At 46.0% G+C, this 19,303-nt stretch overlaps 1 protein-coding gene across 1 annotated transcript in view; it reads left to right on the forward strand.

Annotated features, from left to right (window-relative positions):
- LOC115142449 (receptor-type tyrosine-protein phosphatase gamma-like) overlaps window positions 1-19,303 on the forward strand; it is a 241,688-nt gene that overhangs the window by 209,955 nt on the left and 12,430 nt on the right. Inside the window, exons 13-14 of the mRNA XM_065002572.1 lie at window positions 153-291; window positions 17,771-17,862. Coding sequence (XP_064858644.1) covers window positions 153-291; window positions 17,771-17,862 — 231 coding nt within the window. The remainder of the gene's footprint in view (window positions 1-152; window positions 292-17,770; window positions 17,863-19,303) is intronic.

The following is a 19,303-nucleotide window of genomic DNA, read 5'->3' on the forward strand; positions in this document are numbered from 1 at the left end:
AGTGAAATTGGTTTGTTTGAAGGCTGAAGCTTCCATGAGTGGCCCAAATAATCTGAATAATCTCACTTTGATTTTACTTTTGTGTGTTAAAGTGTTTTTGGAGTAGATGTCTGACACAGCCTCTGTGTCTGTCTCCCATTCCACCTTTCCAGACAGAACTAGTGTGTCCAACATGACCCGCAGCTCTCACCCTGGGGGGGGCCGGATGGAGTGGATCGTCCCGCTGGTGGTGGTCTCAGCCCTCACCCTGCTCTGCCTCGTCATGCTACTGGCTGTCCTGGTCTACTGGAGGTATTATAGATGACGTTATATTATTATATTACTGGGTTACTAACCCTAACCCCTACTGACCCCTGGTGGTGGTCTCAGCCCTCACCCTGCTCTGCCTCGTCATGCTACTGGCTGTCCTGGTCTACTGGAGGTATTATAGATGACGTTATATTATTATATTACTGGGTTACTAACCCTAACCCCTACTGACCCCTGGTGGTGGTCTCAGCCCTCACCCTGCTCTGCCTCGTCATGCTACTGGCTGTCCTGGTCTACTGGAGGTATTATAGATGACGTTATATTATTATATTACTGGGTTACTAACCCTAACCCCTACTGACCCCTGGTGGTGGTCTCAGCGCTCACCCTGCTCTGCCTCGTCATGCATGCTAGGTGTGTGCGTATTTTCCAGACCCCACCATGGAAAAAAAAGTTATTTAATCAAAGGCCAATGTTGACTTTTTTGAATTGATTCTATGGCAGTCCATTACAAATCCATTTGACAGTAGTTCTGACAGTATTTCAATCTGAAGGAAGTATGCCTTCAGAAAGTGTTCACATCTATTTACATTACATTTAAGTCATTTAGCAGACGCTCTTATCCAGAGCGACTTACAGAGCGACTTTTTCCACATTTTGCTGTGTCACAGCCTGAATTTAAAATATATTTTGGGGGGGGATCACTAACCTACACACAGTAAGTACCCCACAATGTCAAAGTGGAATTATGTTTTTTGAATTATTTTCTTTAAGGTCCCTCATTCGAGCAGTGAATTTCAAACACATTCAACGTCAAAGACCAGGGAGGTTTTCCAATGCCTTGCAAAGAAGAGCACGTAATGGATTTCACCATGAGGCCAATGGTAACATTAACAGTCACAAAATGTCATGGCTGTGGTAGGAGAAAACAAAACATACATCCTGTTTGCAACAAGTCACTAAAGTGATCCTGCAAAAAATGTGGCAAAGCAATTAACTTTTTGTCCTGAATACAAAGTGTTATGTTTGGGGCAAATCCAATACATTACATTACTCTCCATATTTTGAAGCATTGTGGTGGCTGCAACATGTTATGGGTATGCTTGTAATCATTAAGGAATGGAGCTAAGCACAGGCAAAATCTAGTTCAGTCTGCTTTCCAACCGACACTGGGAGATGGATTCACCTTTCAGCAGGACAATAACCTAGAACACAAGGCCAAATCTACACTAGAGTTGCTTACCAAGAAGATGGTGAATGTTCCTGAGTGGCCGAGTTACAGTTTTGATGGCAAGACCTGAAAATGGTTGTCTAGCAATGATCAACAACCAATTTGACAGAGCTTGAATCATTGGTTTAAGAATAATGTGTAAATGTTGCACAATCCAGGTGTGGAAAGCTCTTAGAGACTTACCCAGAAAGACTGCTTCGACAAAGTAATTACTCAGGGATGTGAATATGTTTTCACTTTGTCATTATGGGGTGTAGATGTGTGTAGATAGTTGAGAATGTTTTTTTAATTGTATCCATTTTGAATTCAAGCTGTGACACAAAACAATGTGGAATAAGTCCAGGAGTATGAATCATTTCTGAAGGCCCTGTACGTGTTTCTTTTAGTGATGGGATCATAGTATGTTGTATCTTAAACAGTTCAAAAGATAGAGCCACATGTGTAGGAAGAAAACAAACCTCATCTAACAGAAACCACTCTGTTTATTACTACCTCATCTAACAGAATCCACTCTGTTTATTACTACCTCATCTAACAGAAACCACTCTGTTTATTACAACCTCAACAGAAACCACTCTGTTTGTAACAACCTCATCGAACAGAAACCAATCTGTTTGTAACAACCTCATCTAACAGAAACCACTCTGTTTATTACAACCTCATCTAACAGAAACCACTCTGTTTGTTACAACCTCATCTAACAGAAACCGCTCTGTTTATTACAACCTCATCTAACAGAAACCACTATGTTTATTACAACCTCATCTAACAGAAACCACTCTGTTTGTTACAACCTCATCTAACAGAAACCACTCTGTTTGTTACAACCTCATCTAACAGAAACCACTCTGTTTGTAACAACCTCATCTAACAGAAACCACTATGTTTATTACAACCTCATCTAACAGAAACCACTCTGTTTGTTACAACCTCATCTAACAGAAACCACTCTGTTTGTAACAACCTCATCTAACAGAAACCACTATGTTTATTACAACCTCATCTAACAGAAACCACTCTGTTTGTTACAACCTCATCTAACAGAAACCACTCTGTTTGTTACAACCTCATTTAACAGAAACCACTCTGTTTGTTACAACCTCATCTAACAGAAACCGCTCTGTTTGTTACAACCTCATTTAACAGAAACCACTCTGTTTGTTACAACCTCATCTAACAGAAACCACTCTGTTTGTTACAACCTCATCTAACAGAAAACACTGTTTGTTACAACCTCATCTAACAGAAACCACTATGTTTATTACAACCTCATCTAACAGAAACCACTCTGTTTGTTACAACCTCATCTAACAGAAACCACTATGTTTGTTACAACCTCATCTAACAGAAACCACTCTGTTTGTAACAACCTCATCTAACAGAAACCGCTCTGTTTATTACAACCTCATCTAACAGAAACCACTCTGTTTGTTACAACCTCATCTAACAGAAACCACTCTGTTTGTTACAACCTCATCTAACAGAAACCACTCTGTTTGTTACAACCTCATCTTAACAGAAACCACTCTGTTTTTTACAACCTCATCTAACAGAAACCACTCTGTTTGTTACAACCTCAACAGAAACCACTCTGTTTGTTACAACCGCGTCTTTACTCTCGCAGCCCCATTTCCAAATCGGGCGACCTCGCAACCCCTAGATCGGGAAACAGCTCAGTAGAATTCTAGTGTCATCAACATATTTTTGGTTTGCCACTATAATACAATCAAAGCCTTCCCAGGGCAGCACCATGTTGTCATGCATTCATCTCATCCACTTTCAGTGATGAAGCCCCTTTTATCTCCTCATCCCCACTGCTGTGCTCAGTCACAGCTGTCAGTTAACCCTCTTTAACCAGAGGTACAGATAGCCCTCCTACCTCACACGACATCACACTGGCTCTTGACCCTAGCTGACCTCCCAGACACACACTTCTGTTTGGAGTGGGGTGACCTATCCTCTTGTCCCCTGGGGAGTTTCCGGCCCATCTGCTGTTCTGTCCTGTGTGTGCGTGTATTTTTGCATGCTGCTGGCCACCAGGAACCTACTTGGTGGAGGATGACTGGTATTTTGGCAGCCCTCCCTCTCTCTCGCTCCTTCTTCCCCCTCCCTCTATTTTCTCCCTTCCTCCTCTCTCTTTCCCTCCCTCCTCCCTTCCTCTCTCCGCCTCCCTCTCTCCTCCTGCCCCTCCCTCCCTCCCTCTCTAATCCCCCTCCCGTCTTCCTTCCCCCTCATGTATATCTCTCTCTCCCTCCCACACGCTCTCCTCCCGCTTCTTCCTCCCTCACTCCCTTCCTCCGTCCTCACACATCGCTATCACACTTCTCTCTGCAGGGGGGCCAGCTAACAGGGGCCACGGTGCCGGGAGAGGGCCCAGCTGTGTGTTCGTCTGCAGTGTGATGCCAAACACACACACACACACTTCCTCTCAGCCTCAGTAATTACACAGGCCAGGCCAGGCTAACAGCTGGCTGCATGTGCTGCCTAATGAGCTATACAGCACAATGGGATCATTACTAGAACTCTGTGTTTAGTGCTTTATGTATTTATGCAGCTCTGCATTGAGCTGTTTCATTGAAGCAAAGGCTTGGCCCGATTTGACAGATTGTGTGTGTGTGCACATTGCTAGACATGACTGCTTTGTTGACCTGATAGCCAGCGAGGTGAGACAAGTAGTCTCACCAACAGCACACATGCAGAAACATTATTTTGTAAGGGGAAGCTGGTTTGATGTTGACAATGTGTTTTTCTGTGTGCCAAATACACCAGATATTGTTGTTGTGGGGGGAAGGGGGAGGTGCTCGTTTTATGGCTTCATGGATCAGGCCTTTGTCGAGAAGCTACTTAAATACCAGCCCCTCGTGGCATGTTTGGAGAGCCTCAGGTGTAGGTGAAAGCTGGTGGCGCTGATATTTGGCAGTCTCGGCCACGTACACAGGCTTGCGGTGCTTGGCCTCCAGATTGCGGGCCTGCTCTGTTTCAGCTTCTCCAAGCAGCCTAGCTGATTGGAGAATGAGGTGCTTTCTGTACCCTTCAAATTCAAATCAAATTCATTTATAAAGCCCTTTTTACATCAGCCGATGTCACAAAGTGCTATACAGAAACCCAGCCTAAAACCCCAAACAGCAAGCAATGCAGGTGTAGAAGCACGGTGGCTAGGAAAAACTCTCTAGGAAGGCAGGAACCTAGGAAGAAACCTAGAGAGGAACCAGGCTATGAGGGGTGGTCAGTCCTCTTCTGGCTGTGCCGGGTGGAGATTATAACAGGACATGGCCAAGATGTTCAAACATTCATAGATGACCAGCAGGGTCAAATAATAATAATCACAGTGGTTGTAGAGGGTGCAACAGGTCAGCACCTCAGGAGTAAATGTCAGTTTGGCTTTTCATAGCCAAGCATTCAGAGTTAGAGACAGCAGGTGCGGTAGAGAGAGGGAGTCAAAAACAACAGGAACTGGACAAGGTAGCACATCTGGTGAACAGGGCAGGGTTCCATAGCAGTAGGCAGAACAGATGAAACTGGAGCAGCAGCATGACCATGTGGACTGGGGACTGCAAGGAGTCATCAGGCCAGGTAGTCCTGAGGCATGGTCCCAGGGCTTAGGTCCTCTGGGATGGGAGGGAGAGGGAAGGAGAGAGAGAATTAGAGGGAGCATACTTAAATTCACACAGGACACCGGATAAAATAGGAGAAATACTCCAGACATAACAGACTGACCCTAGCACAGCAACACAAACTATTGCAGCATAAATACTGGAGGCTGAGACAGGAGGGGTCAGGAGACACTCCGATACCCCCGGACAGGGCCAAACAGGCAGGATATAACCCCACCCATTTTTCCAAAGCACAGCCCCCACACCCTACAGGGACCGTGTGTGTGTGTGTGTGTGTGTGTCTTGGAGTGTCAGTGTGAGTGTGTGGGTAGAGTCCAGTGAGTGTGCAAAGTGTCCGGGTAGGCATTTGATTAACTGTTCAGCAGTCTTATGGCTTGGGGGTAGAAGCTGTTGTTGGATAATAAGCGGTGATGCAGCCGGTCAAGATGCTCAAACTTAATGATGGTCTTAGAGTCGTACGCGGCCACAGAGCCATGGGTGAAGAGGAGGTACAAGAGGGGACTGAGCACTCACCCCTGAGAGGCCCCTATGTTGAGAGTCAGCGTTGCAGATGTGTTATTGCCTACCCTCACCACCTGGGGGTGCCCCGTCAGGAATTCCAGGATCCAGTTGCAGAGGGAGGTGTTCAGTCCCCGGGTCCTGAGCGTAGTGATGAGCTCTGAGGGCATTATGGTGTTAAATGCTGAGCTGTCGTCAATGAACAGCCTCCTCACATAGGCGTTTCTCTTATCGTTAGGGCAGTGTGGAGTTCAATAGGGATAGCGTCTGTGGATCTGTTGGGACGGTATGCGAATTGGAGTGAGTCCAGGGTGTCTGGGATGATTGTGTTGATGTGAGCCATGACCAGACTTTCAAAGCATTTCATGGCTACAGATGTGAGTGATACATGGCGATAGTTATTTAGGCAGGTTACCTTGGTGTTCATGGGCACAGGGACTATGGTGGTCTGCTTGAAACATGTAGGTATTACAGACTGGGTCAGGGAATCATTGAAAATGTAATTGAAGACACTTGCCAGCTGGTCAGAGTACCCATCCTGGTAATCCATCTGGCCCCACAGTCTTGTGAATGATAACCTGATTTAAAGGTCTTATTCGGCTAGGGCGAGCGAGATCACAGTTGTCCGGAACAGCTGGTGCTCTCATGCATAGTTCAGTATTGCTTGCCTCGAAGCGCCCATAAAGTAATCATAAAAAATATATATATATTGAACCTTTATTTAACTAGGCAAGTCAGAACAAATTCATATTAACAATGATGGTCTACCCCGGCCAAACCTGGACGACGCTGGGCCAATTGTGTGCTGCCGTATGGGACTCCCAATCACGGCCGGAAGTGATTCAGCCTGGATTAGAACCAGGGACTGTAGTGACGCCTCTTGCACTGAGATGCAGTGCCTTAGACTGCTGTGCCACTCGTCTGTTAGGTTTGTGTAACTGAGCAGTTTGTGGCTGCGTTCCCCTTTGTAATCCGTGATAGTTTGCAAGCCCTGCCACATCCGATGAGCGTCAGAGCCGGCGTAGTGGACTTCAGGAAACAGCAGAGGGAACACCCCCCTATCCACATCGACGGGACAGTAGTGGAGAGGGTAGTAAGTTAAGTTTCCTCCGGCGTACACATCACGGACAAACTGAATTGGTCCACCCACATAGACAGCGTGGTGAAGAAGGCGCAGCAGCACCTCTTCAATCTCAGGAGGCTGAAGAAATTTGGCTTGTCACCAAAAGCACCCACAAACGTTTACTGATGCACAATCGAGAGCATCCCGTCGGGCTGTATCACCGCCTGGTACAGCAACTGCTCCCCCTACAACCGTAAGGCTCTCCAGAGGGTAGTGAGGTCTGCACAACGCATCACCGGGGGAAAACTACCTGCCCTCCAGGACAGCTACACCACCCGATGTCACAGGAAGGCCATAAAGATCATTAATTACAACAATCACCTTAGCCACTGCCTGGTCACCCCGCTATCATCCAGAAGGCGAGGTCAGTACAGGTGCATCAAAGCAGGGACCGAGAGACTGAAAAACAGCTTCTTTCTCAAGGCCATCAGACTGTTAAACAGCCACAACTAACATTGAGTGGCTGCTGCCAACATACTGACTCAACTCCAGCCACTTTAATAATGGAAAAATGTATGTAAAAATGTATTACTAGCCACTTTAAACAATGCCACTTCATCTAATGTTTAATACCCTACATTACTCATCTCATATGTATATATTGTACCATATACCATCTACTGCATCTTGCCTATGCCGTTGTGTACCATTACTCATTCATATATTTTTATGTACATATTGTTCATCCCTTTACACTTGTGTGTATAAGGTAGTTGTTGTGGAATTGTTAGGTTAGATTACTCTTTGGTTATTACTGCATTGTCGGAACTAGAAGCACAAGCATTTCGCTACACTCACATTAACATCTGCTATCTGCTAACCATGTGTATGTGACAAATAAAATTTGATTTGAGTAGGATTTGATTTTAGTCCTGTCTTGAAGCTTTGCCTGTTTGATGGCTCATCGGAGGTCTTAGCAGGATTTCTTATAAGCGTCTGAATTAGTGTCCCGCTCTTTGGAATCAGCAGCTCCAGCCTTTAGCTCGGTGTGGATGTTGCCTGTAATGCATGGCTGCTGGTTGGGTTATACACATATGGTTACTGTGGGGACGACGCCATCGATGCACTTACCTATGCAGCCGGTGACTGATGTGGTAAATACCTCAATGTTATCGGATGAATCCAGTCTGTGCGAGTAAAACAGTCCTGTAGTGTAGCATCTGCTTCATCTGACCACTTCCGTATTGAGCGAGTCACTGGTACTTCCTGTTTGAGTTTTTGCTTGTATGCAGGAATCAGGAGGATAGAGTTATGGTCAGATTTGCCAAATGGAGAGCGGGGAAGAGCTTTGTATGCGATTCTGTGTGTAGAGTAAAGGTGGTCTAGAGTTTTGTCGGGTCTGGTTGCACAGGTGACATGCTGGTAAAAATGGAGTGAAATGTATTTTAGTTTCCCTGCATTAAAAACCCTGGCCACTTGGAGCGACACATCTGTTTGCTTATGGCCCTATACAGCTCGTTGAGTGGTGCCTTAGTACCAGCACTCTCTCCATCCTTCCTCTCCTCTCATCTCTTTCTTACACTCCCCCATCCCTGCTGACAGAAGGGAAGGAGACAATGGGGGAGATTAAAATACATTTTTCAGAAAATAGCTATTCCTAATGGAATTATGCAAACATGGTCGTCATTAGTTCAGCATCACTTTTTTTCTCCACTTTTCACGACAGCGAATATTGTGATCACTTATTAGATTCAATCCGTTTTGATGACTCTATTGTCTCAATAGGTTATATTGTTGTTGGTTCACAGTAGATCTGAGTTATACATCAAAACGTTATTAAGACCGTAATTGCTTTTAAAGGGGAGGGCTCCATCTGGAGGGCTTGAGGACATGGTTAGAGGGAGCTCACATATGTCACACAGAGGTTTAAAGGGGAAAATGATGACTCTATATATACTGGTAGGGGGAATATATATATATTTGCTAGGGAAAAAGGTAGGCCAGTCTGTTTGGAGGATAATTTTGTCCAATGAAAACATCTCATCCTTCTATCACTACTTCTTTCCATACATCCCACTCTCTCTGTTTCTGAATGAGCCCCCCCCCCCCCCGGTGTAAGGGAGGTGTTGAACGGCTGGTTAGTTAGTTAGCTAGCCACACCACACCTTCTCCCTCAGGGAGTCATTAGCCTGGGCGGCAGGGGTGGAGGGGGGCAGGGGAGACCACTCCCTCATATCTTCAATCTCTCGCTTTCTTTCTTTCTCTCTCGATTCAATTCATTTCTTTCTCTCTGTCTTTCCCTCTCTCTTTCTACAAATGCTTTTAGGCCACTCTCTCCTATTTTATTTCCCTTCCTCTCTCGACAAGAATGACCAGCATCTGCTCTCTCCTCTGCATCAAGTACAGGTAGGTAGACATACTGATAGGGGGAACGTCAGTAGATATATTGGTAGGGGGAATGTCACTAGACATACTGGTAGGGGAATGTCACTAGACATACTGGTAGGGGAATGTCACTAGACATACTGGTAGGGGGAATGTCACTAGACATACTGGTAGGGGAACGTCACTAGACATACTGGTAGGGGGAATGTCACTAGACATACTGGTAGGGGAATGTCACTAGCCATACTGGTAGGGGGAATGTCACTAGACATACTGGTAGGGGGAATGTCACTAGACATACTGGTAGGGGGAACGTCACTAGACATACTGGTAGGGGGAATGTCACTAGACATACTGGTAGGGGAAACGTCACTAGACATACTGGTAGGGGGAATGTCACTAGACATACTGGTAGGGGGAATGTCACTAGACATACTGGTAGGGGGAATGTCACTAGACATACTGGTAGGGGGAACGTCACTAGACATACTGATAGGGGGAACATCAGTAGACGTATTGGTAGGGGGAACCCAGGTAGCAAAAGCTGGTGTATAGGGCATGGATTTGTTTCTGTGTGAGGTCAGATAGTGACCCCTGCCACTGCAGTAAGTAGGCTGCAACACTCCTTTTCTCCTCGTTGTCGGTCTTCCCTTCTCTCTCAGGCTTCTAGACACAGAAGAAGTTGGGTGACATTTCAAAATGCTTCTGACAAAATGAGAGCTTTAGAGAAATATGCCTAGACTAGAGACTAGCTAGTCATTGTGCTTGTGTACATGTTGGAGGCAGAGAGAGACTGCCAGGGCTCTTTCTAGTCCTGCTGTTTGTTATGTAGGAGTCATGGGCCAAGGCTCATAAATGCCATTTAGCAGACACTTTTAACCAAAGCGACTAATGGTCAGCTCACTGTATGTGTTTACAGGAGACTGTATGTGTTTACATGGGGCTGTGCGTGTTTAGTTTACAGGAGGCTGTGCGTGTTTACACGGGGCTGTGCGTGTTTACAGGAGGCTGTGCGTGTTTACAGGAGGCTGTGCGTGTTTACAGGAGGTTGTGCATGTTTACAGGAGGCTGTGCGCGTTTACACGAGGCTGTGCGCGTTTACACGAGGCTGTGCGGGTTTACAGGAGGCTGTGCGGGTTTACAGGAGGCTGTGTGCGTTTACAGGAGGCTGTGCGCGTTTACACGAGGCTGTGCGCGTTTACACGAGGCTGTGCGCGTTTACACGAGGCTGTGCGGGTTTACAGGAGGCTGTGCGGGTTTACAGGAGGCTGTGCGTGTTTACACGAGGCTGTGCGCGTTTACACGAGGCTGTGCGGGTTTACAGGAGGCTGTGCGTGTGTGTGCGTGTACCTAATTCCAGCAGGGTGTTGTTGTGTACTCTGGTGGTCTTCATCTATTGAGTCATTACTGTGTGAGCGGCAGGAAGCCTAGTGGTTAAGACCGTTGGGTCATTGACCAAAAGGTTGCTGGTTTCGAATCCCCAAGCCAACTATGTAACAAATCTGCCGACGTGCCCTTGAGCAAGGCTCTGAACTGTATTTGCTCCCCTAATTTGCTCTAGATAAGTGTCTGCTAAATTACTAAAATGTCAAATGTAAATAACATCAGCAGGCTTGTAAATAGGGCTGGTTCTAACCACCCTGGGCATTTTATCAGTAATGTAACTGGCAGCTCTGTCTGTGTAATTATATTCACCACCTTGCTGCTAACAACAACCTGAGAATGATGACGATATGTTGTGTTAATACTAGAGGTCTTTCTCGGGTCCAAAAAGTTGGACCCGTTCTGAAATGGACCTGGGGCTTTCCCACCTGGACCCAATATGCATAAATAAATGTTTTTAGAGAGAGACCTGTTACGAACAGACCAGAGGAAAACTACACCTGTTCCCTATAGACCTGGTCGGATCCAGATCCGGGCCTATCCGAGTGCCAATTTGTGTTAGCTAAAACGGATACAATGATGTCATTATAATGACAACTGTGTACGGGAAGGACCAAGCAGGCATGAGAGACAATTGATTAGGGTGAAGTGCAATTATTAGGAGGTTTATTTTGGCAAACTTAGTTTTTATTACAAAGTTAGAGAAATCAATAACCATAGTGCATAAAAATAGTAATTAAAGGTCTGTAAATGAATAAAAGTCAAATGTGCTAATGCCTCAAACGTATAAGGTAAATGTATAACTGCTGTCTACAGAGTGAGTAACTCAAATGAAGGGTTACCTGTATTCATTACGCCAGATTCTGTTGCAAAACCTTTCTTAAATGGAATTAAACGAAGAACCTACAGTTGAAGTCGGAAGTATACATACACCTTAGCCAACTACATTTCAACTCAGCTTTTCACAATTCCTAACATTTAATCCTAGTCAAAATTCCCTTTCTTAGGTCCGTTAAGATCACCACTTCTATTTTAAGAATGTGAAATGTCAGAATAATAGTAGAGAGAATTATTCATTTCAGCTTTTATTTCTTTCATCACATTCCAGAAATTTACATACACTCAATTAGTATTTGGTAACATTGCCTTTAAATTGTTTAACTTGGGTCAAATGTTGTGGGTGGCCTTCCACAAGCTTCCCACAATGTTGGGTGAATTTTGGCCCATTCCTCCTGACAGAGCTGGTGTAACTGAGTCGGATTTGTAGGCGTCCTTGCTCGCACACGCTTTTTCAGTTCTGGCCACAACCTTTCGAAAGGATTGAGGTCAGGGCTTTGTGATGGCCACTCCAATACCTTGACTTTGTGGTCCTTAAGCCATTTTGCCACAACTTTAGAAGTATGCTTGGGGTCATTGTCCATTTGGAAGACCCATTTGTGACCAAGCTTTAACTTCCTGACTGATGTCTTAAGATGTTGCTTCAATATATCCACATAATTTTCCTCCTCATGATGCCATCTATTTTGTAAAGTACACCAGTCCCTCCTGCAGCAAAGCAGCCCCACAACATGATGTCTCCACCCCCGTGCTTCACGGTTGGGATGGTGTTCTTCAGCTTGCAAGCCTCCCCCTTTTTCCTCCAAACATAACGATGGTCATTATGGCCAAACAGTTCTATTTTTGTTTCATCAGACCAGAGGACATTTCTCCAAAAAGTATGATCTTTGTCCCCATGTACAGTTGCAAACCGTAGTCTGGCTTTTTTATGGCGGTTTTGGAGCAGTGGCTTCTTCCTTGCAGAGCGGCCTGTCAGGTTATGTTGATATAGGACTCGTTTTACTGTGGATATAGATACTTTTGTACCCGTTTCCTCCATAATCTTCACATGATCCTTTGCTGTCGTTCTGGAATTTGTTTTCACTTTTTGCACCAAAGTACGTTCATCTCCAGGAGACAGAACTCGTCTCCTCCCTGAGCAGTATGACAGCTGCATGGTCCCATGGTGTTTATACTTGTGTACTATTGTTTGTGCAGATGAACTTGGTACCATCAGGGGTTTGGAAATTGCTCTCAATGATGAACCAGAGTTGTGGAGTTCTACAAAAACAAATCTGAGGTCTTGGCTGATTTATTTTGCTTTTCCCATGATGTCAAGCAAAGAGGCACTGTTTGAAGGTAGGCCTTGAAATACATCCACAGGTACACCTCCAATTGACTCAAATGATGTCAATTTGCCTATCAGAAGCTTCTCAAGCCATGACATAATTTTCTGGAATTTACCAAGCTGTTTAAAGGCACAATCAACTTAGTGTATGTAAACTTCTGAATTGTGATACAGTGAATTATAAGTTAAATAATCTGTCTGTAAACAATTGTTGGAAAAATGACTTGTGTCATGCACAAAGTAGATGTCCTAACGGACTTGCCAAAACTATAGTTTGTTAATAAGAAATTTGTGGAGTGGTTGAAAAACGACTTTTAATGACTCCAACCTAAGTGTATGTAAACGTCCGACTTCAACTGTACCTGTATTTGTCCAATAGAAACTCTGGTTGTAGTAGCAGAACGTTCCGTTTGCAGCTATTTGGACCAATGATTACACCCCTGAAGCCATAAGGTTAGCTCACAGAATATAATGGCAGTGGTAGGCTACAAAGACACACATAATTTATCAAGGATCTATAACAAAACATGTTTTGCATTAACATGATAGTTTTAAATATCCAGCACCAGTTTTGCACACGTTTGGCATTCTCTCAACCTGCTTAATGAGGTAGTCACATGGAATGCATTTCAATTAACAGGTGTGCCTTGTTAAAACATTATTTTGGAATTTATTTCCTTCATAATGCATTTGAGCCAATCAGTTGTGTTGTGACAAGATAGGGGGGTGGTATACAGAAGATTGTCCAATTTGGTTAAAGACAAAGTCCATATTATGGCAAGAACTGATCAAATAAGCAAAGAGAAATGACAGTCCATCATTACCTTAAGGCATGAAGGGCAGTCAGTCCGGAAAATGTGAAAGTTTCTTCAAGTGCAGTCGCAAAAAACATGAAGCGCTATGACAAAACTGGCTCTCATGAGGACCGCCACAAGAATGGAAGACCCAGAGTTACCTCTGCTGCAGATGATAAGTTCGTTAGAGTGACCAGCCTCAGATATCGGCAATTTACTGCACCTTAAATTGCAGCCCAAATAAATGCTTCACAGAGTTCAAGTAACAGACACGTCTCAACATCAACTGTTCAGAGGAGACTGTGTGAATCAGGCCTTCATGGTCAAATTGCTGCAATGAAACCACTACTAAAGGACACCAATAAGAAGAACAAACTTGCCTGGGCCAAGAAACATGAGCAATGGATATTAGACCGGTGGAAATATATCCTTTGTTCTGATGTGTCCAAATTTAAGATTTTTGGTACCAACAAACGTCTCTTTGTGAGACGCAGAGTTGTTGAAAGGATGATCTCTGCATGTGTGGTTCCCACCGTGGAGCATGGAAGAGGAGGTGTGATGGTGCTTTGCTGGTGACACTGTCGTGATTTATTTAGAATTCAATGCACACTTTACCAGCATGGCTGCCACAGGCTTATGCAGCAATACGCCAACCCATCTGGTTTGTTCTTAGTGGGACTATCATTTGTTTTTCAACAGGACAATGACCTAAAACACACCTCCAGGCGGTGTAAGGGCTATTTGACCAAGAAGGAGAGTGATGGAGTGCTGCATCAGATGACCTGGCCTCCACAATCCCCCGACCTCAACCCATTTAAGATGGTTTGGGATGAGTTGGACCGCAGAGTAAAGAAAAAGCAGCCAACAAGTGCTCAGCATATGTTGGAGCTCCTTCAAGCCTGTTGAAAAAGCATTCCAGGTGATGCTGGTTGAGAGAATGCCAAGAGTGTGCAAAGCTGTCATCAAGGCAAAGGTTGGCTACATTGAAGAATCCAAAATATAAATCTATATTTTGATTTGTTTAACATTTTTACATCATCATCATTCCATATGTGTTAATTCATAGTTTTGATGTCTTCACTATTATTCTACAATGTATAAAATAGTAAAAATAAAGAAAAACTATTGAACGCTTAAACATATTTCCATGGAAATACATGGGTAGCCATGAAAAAGACCCCCCCAATAGTGACCGAGGATCGCTATGTGGCGCAATTGAGCGATGTAGGCTTGTACACACTCTGTGTGTGGGGTTACAGTAGGCTCACGTATGTCAGTGGTTTTAGGAACTGCAGTAACATCAGGCAGGATTTAGGCTACCAACTGCCTAGCCAGTTGTAGCTCAATCTTGGGTGCAATGATCACGTTCCCGCACTGCCTAACTGTGTGGAGGCTCATTGATTTAACATTACGTTAGCCTACATGCTACACTAGTAAAGTATTAAAATATAATAGCTGTCGGCTATATTAGCCACGACTTACCGTTCTTTGTGCAGCTTCAAATGTTGAACAAAGTTGGAAGTTGTTGCTCCTCCGTCTGTCATTTTCTTCCTGCATGTTTTGCAAGTTGCAATCTGTTTTTTGTTGATACAGCGTCGTCTTTATATCCGACAATAATCATTTGGTGTATCATCTTTCCAAGGGCTCCGACTGAATTCACCCACCGACATTCCTCTGCACTGCCACACACAACTTTTCCTCCGCTGGCACAATCTGATTGGCTGCTGTCCAATTCAAACTGTAATCCGTTAAATGAAGAGTTGATGCGCTGCACACTTTTTTAATAGCATCATTTTTCATATTTGGGCTTGGAGAGGATATCAAGTCAGGTCGAGTCTGACTGGAGTCCACACCTCTGTTAAAGGCTACACCAGTCGTATTCTGCGTATGTGACAATAACGGTTGATTTGAATTTGATATGTTATGAACCCAATATGTTACAAATTGTTGTACTTAAGATCCCAGAGTGCATCTTTAAAGTGCAAAGGTGTATGGCTACATGTGACCATCACAAACTGGTTGGAATCTGGTTTATGTTGTCATTGCCAGCAACTTTACCCACAGAGCTCTATCGATGTGGTACTAATGATTTTCAATTAACTCTGCATCATGTTCCTGTCTTCTGTGTGGTACTGGTGGTGATGTTGGGTTTACTCTCCTCTGTGTGGTACTGGTGGTGATGTTGGGTTTACTCTCCTCTGTGTGGTACTGGTGGTGATGTTGGGTTTACTCTCCTCTGTGTGGTACTGGTGGTGATGTTGGGTTTACTCTCTTCTGTGTGGTCTGGTGGTGATGTTGGGTTTACTCTCCTCTGTGTGGTACTGGTGGTGATGTTGGTTTTACTCTCCTCTGTGTGGTACTGGTGGTGATGTTGGGTTTACTCTCCTCTGTGTGGTACTGGTGGTGATGTTGGGTTTACTCTCCTCTGTGTGGTACTGGTGGTGATGTTGGGTTTACTCTCTTCTGTGTGGTCTGGTGGTGATGTTGGGTTTACTCTCCTCTGTGTGGAATTGGTGGTGATGTTGGGTTTACTCTCCTCTGTGTGGTGCTGGTGGTGATGTTGGGTTTACTCTCTTCTGTGTGGTCTGGTGGTGATGTTGGGTTTACTCTCCTCTGTGTGGTCCTGGTGGTGATGTTGGGTTTACTCTCTTCTGTGTGGTCTGGTGGTGATGTTGGGTTTACTCTCCTCTGTGTGGTACTGGTGGTGATGTTGGGTTTACTCTCTTCTGTGTGGTCTGGTGGTGATGTTGGGTTTACTCTCCTCTGTGTGGTACTGGTGGTGATGTTGGGTTTACTCTCCTCTGTGTGGTACTGGTGGTGATGTTGGGTTTACTCTCCTCTGTGTGGTACTGGTGGTGATGTTGGGTTTACTCTCCTCTGTGTGGTACTGGTGGTGATGTTGGGTTTACTCTCTTCTGTGTGGTCCGGTGGTGATGTTGGGTTTACTCTCCTCTGTGTGGTACTGGTGGTGATGTTGGGTTTACTCTCCTCTGTGTGGTCCTGGTGGTGATGTTGGGTTTACTCTCCTCTGTGTGGTACTGGTGGTGATGTTGGGTTTACTCTCCTCTGTGTGGTCTGATGGTGATGTTGGGTTTACTCTCCTCTGTGTGGTACTGGTAGTGATGTTGGGTTTACTCTCCTCTGTGTGGTACTGGTGGTGATGTTGGGTTTTACTCTCCTCTGTGTGGTACTGGTGGTGATGTTGGGTTTTACTCTCCTCTGTGTGGTACTGGTGGTGATGTTGGGTTTACTCTCCTCTGCGTGGTACTGGTGGTGATGTTGGGTTTACTCTCCTCTGTGTGGTGCTGGCGGTGATGTTACCTCTCCTCTTTTCTGTGTGGTGATGTTGGGCTATATCTCCTCTGTGTGGTACTGGTGGTGATGTTGTGTTTACTCTCCTCTGCGTGGTACTGGTGGTGATGTTGGGTTTACTCTCCTCTGTGTGGTACTGGTGGTGATGTTGGGTTTACTCTCCTCTGTGTGGTACTGGTGGTGATGTTGGGTTTACTCTCCTCTGTGTGGTACTGGTGGTGATGTTGGGTTTACTCTCCTCTGTGTGGTACTGGTGGTGATGTTACCTCTCCTCTCTTCTGTGTGGTGATGTTGGGCTATCTCTCCTCTGTGTGGTACTGGTGGTGATGTTGGGTTTACTCTCCTCTGTGTGGTACTGGTGGTGATGTTGGGTTTACTCTCCTCTGTGTGGTACTGGTGGTGATGTTGGGTTTACTCTCCTCTGTGTGGTACTGGTGGTGATGTTACCTCTCCTCTCTTCTGTGTGGTGATGTTGGGTTTACTCTCCTCTGTGTGGTCCGGTGGTGATGTTGGGTGTACTCTCTCCTGTGTGGTACTGGTGGTGATGTTGGGTTTACTCTCCTCTGTGTGGTACTGGTGGTGATGTTGGGTTTACTCTCCTCTGTGTGGTACTGGTGGTGATGTTGGGTGTACTCTCTTCTGTGTGGTCCGGTGGTGATGTTGGGTGTACTCTCTCCTGTGTGGTACTGGTGGTGATGTTGGGTTTACTCTCCTCTGTGTGGTACTGGTGGTGATGTTACCTCTCCTCTCTTCTGTGTGGTGATGTTGGGCTATCTCTCCTCTGTGTGGTACTGGTGGTGATGTTGGGTTTACTCTCCTCTGTGTGGTACTGGTGGTGATGTTACCTCTCCTCTCTTCTGTGTGGTGATGTTGGGCTATCTCTCCTCTGTGTGGTACCTGTGGTGATGTTGGGTTTACTCTCCTCTGTGTGGTACTGGTGGTGATGTTACCTCTCCTCTCTTCTGTGTGGTGATGTTGGGCTATCTCTCCTCTGTGTGGTACTGCTGGGGATGTTACCTCTCCTCTCTTCTGTGTGGTGATTTTGGGCTCTCTCTCCTCTTCTGTGTTAATCTACAGGAGGTTTTTCCAGACAGCTCACTTCTATGTGGAGGACAGTAGTTCTCCCAGGGTGGTGGCCAATGAGAACATCCCTGTCATCCCCATCCCAGGTAAGACACACCTTCTTTAACACACCATAACACACATGAGTGCCCAATTCAATCCAACCTGCTTTAGCAATATTTCTGTGTTTACAAACTATTGCCCAACCCCTTCCTGGTATTTTTTTATAGTAGCCACAACCATTCTGTGACCATTCTCTTGTCAACGTTTTTGTCCACACTCTTTAAGTCAAGCTTTTTTCTTCGTTAGTCATTATCTGCTCTTGTTAAGGATAGGATACATTCTAGTGTGAGTTTAATACTTTTGAATGGGCCAATCTACTTCTATTTTACTCAGTGGCTTACACCCTGAGTGCATGTAAAAGTGCTTGTGACCTGCTCTATTAGGAGTGATGTGAGAGGGTTCTTCTCTGAGAGAGCCCGGTGTAGAGGCACCTGGTCAATAACACAATGAGAAGACAGTGCTGTGTGTAATGCATAGCGTTCATTTAAAGAGAGCAGACTCTCAGGGACTCAGAGGGACTATAACTGGGCACTACGGCCCAGTTCAAAGCAATGATGGTTAACTTAAAGAACCCAGCTGATGTCTGTATTGACTCTCCATCCATTCTGCTTTTGTCTCTTTTCTCTCTTTCCCCCCACCTTCGCTCGCTCTGTCCCCATTCCTCGCTCGCTATCTCCCTGTCCCCCTTCCTCGCACGCACGCTCTGTCCCCCTTCCTCGCTCGCTATCTCCCTGTCCCCCTTTCTCACACGCTCTGTCCCCCTTCCTCGCGCGCACGCTCTGCCCCCCTTCCTCGCTCGCTATCTCCCTGTCCCCATTCCTCACTCGCTATCTCCCTGTCCCCCTTCCTCGCGCGCACGCTCTGTCCCTGTCCCCCTTCCTCGCACGCACGCTCTGTCCCCCTTCCTCGCTCGCTATCTCCCTGTCCCCCTTCCTCGCACGCTCTGTCCCCCTTCCTCGCGCGCACGCTCTGCCCCCTTCCTCGCTCGCTATCTCCCTGTCCCCATTCCTCGCTCGCTATCTCCCTGCCCCCTTCCTCGCGCGCACGCTCTGTCCCCATTCCTCGCTCGCTATCTACCTGTCCCCCTTCCTCGCGCGCACGCTCTGCCCCCTTCCTCGCTCGCTATCTCCCTGTCCCCTTCCTCGCACACACGCTCTGTCCCCCTTCCTCGCTCGCTATCTCACTGTCCCCCTTCCTCGCTCGCTATCTCCCTGTCCACCTTCCTCGCTCACTATCTCCCTGCCCCCTTCCACGCGCGCACGCTCTGTCCCCCTTCCTCGCTCGCTAAAGCCCTGTCCCCCTTCCTCGCTCGCTATCTCCCTGTCCCCCTTTCTCGCTCGCCATCTCCCTGTCCCCATTCCCCGCGCGCACGCTCTGTCCCCCTTCCTCGCTCGCTACCTCCCTGTCCCCCTTCCTCGCACGCACGCTCTGTCCCCCTTCCTCGCTCGCTATCTCACTGTCCCCCTTCCTCGCTCGCTATCTCCC

This window comes from Oncorhynchus nerka, linkage group LG2 (assembly GCF_034236695.1).
Source record: "Oncorhynchus nerka isolate Pitt River linkage group LG2, Oner_Uvic_2.0, whole genome shotgun sequence".
NCBI lineage: Eukaryota > Metazoa > Chordata > Actinopteri > Salmoniformes > Salmonidae > Oncorhynchus > Oncorhynchus nerka.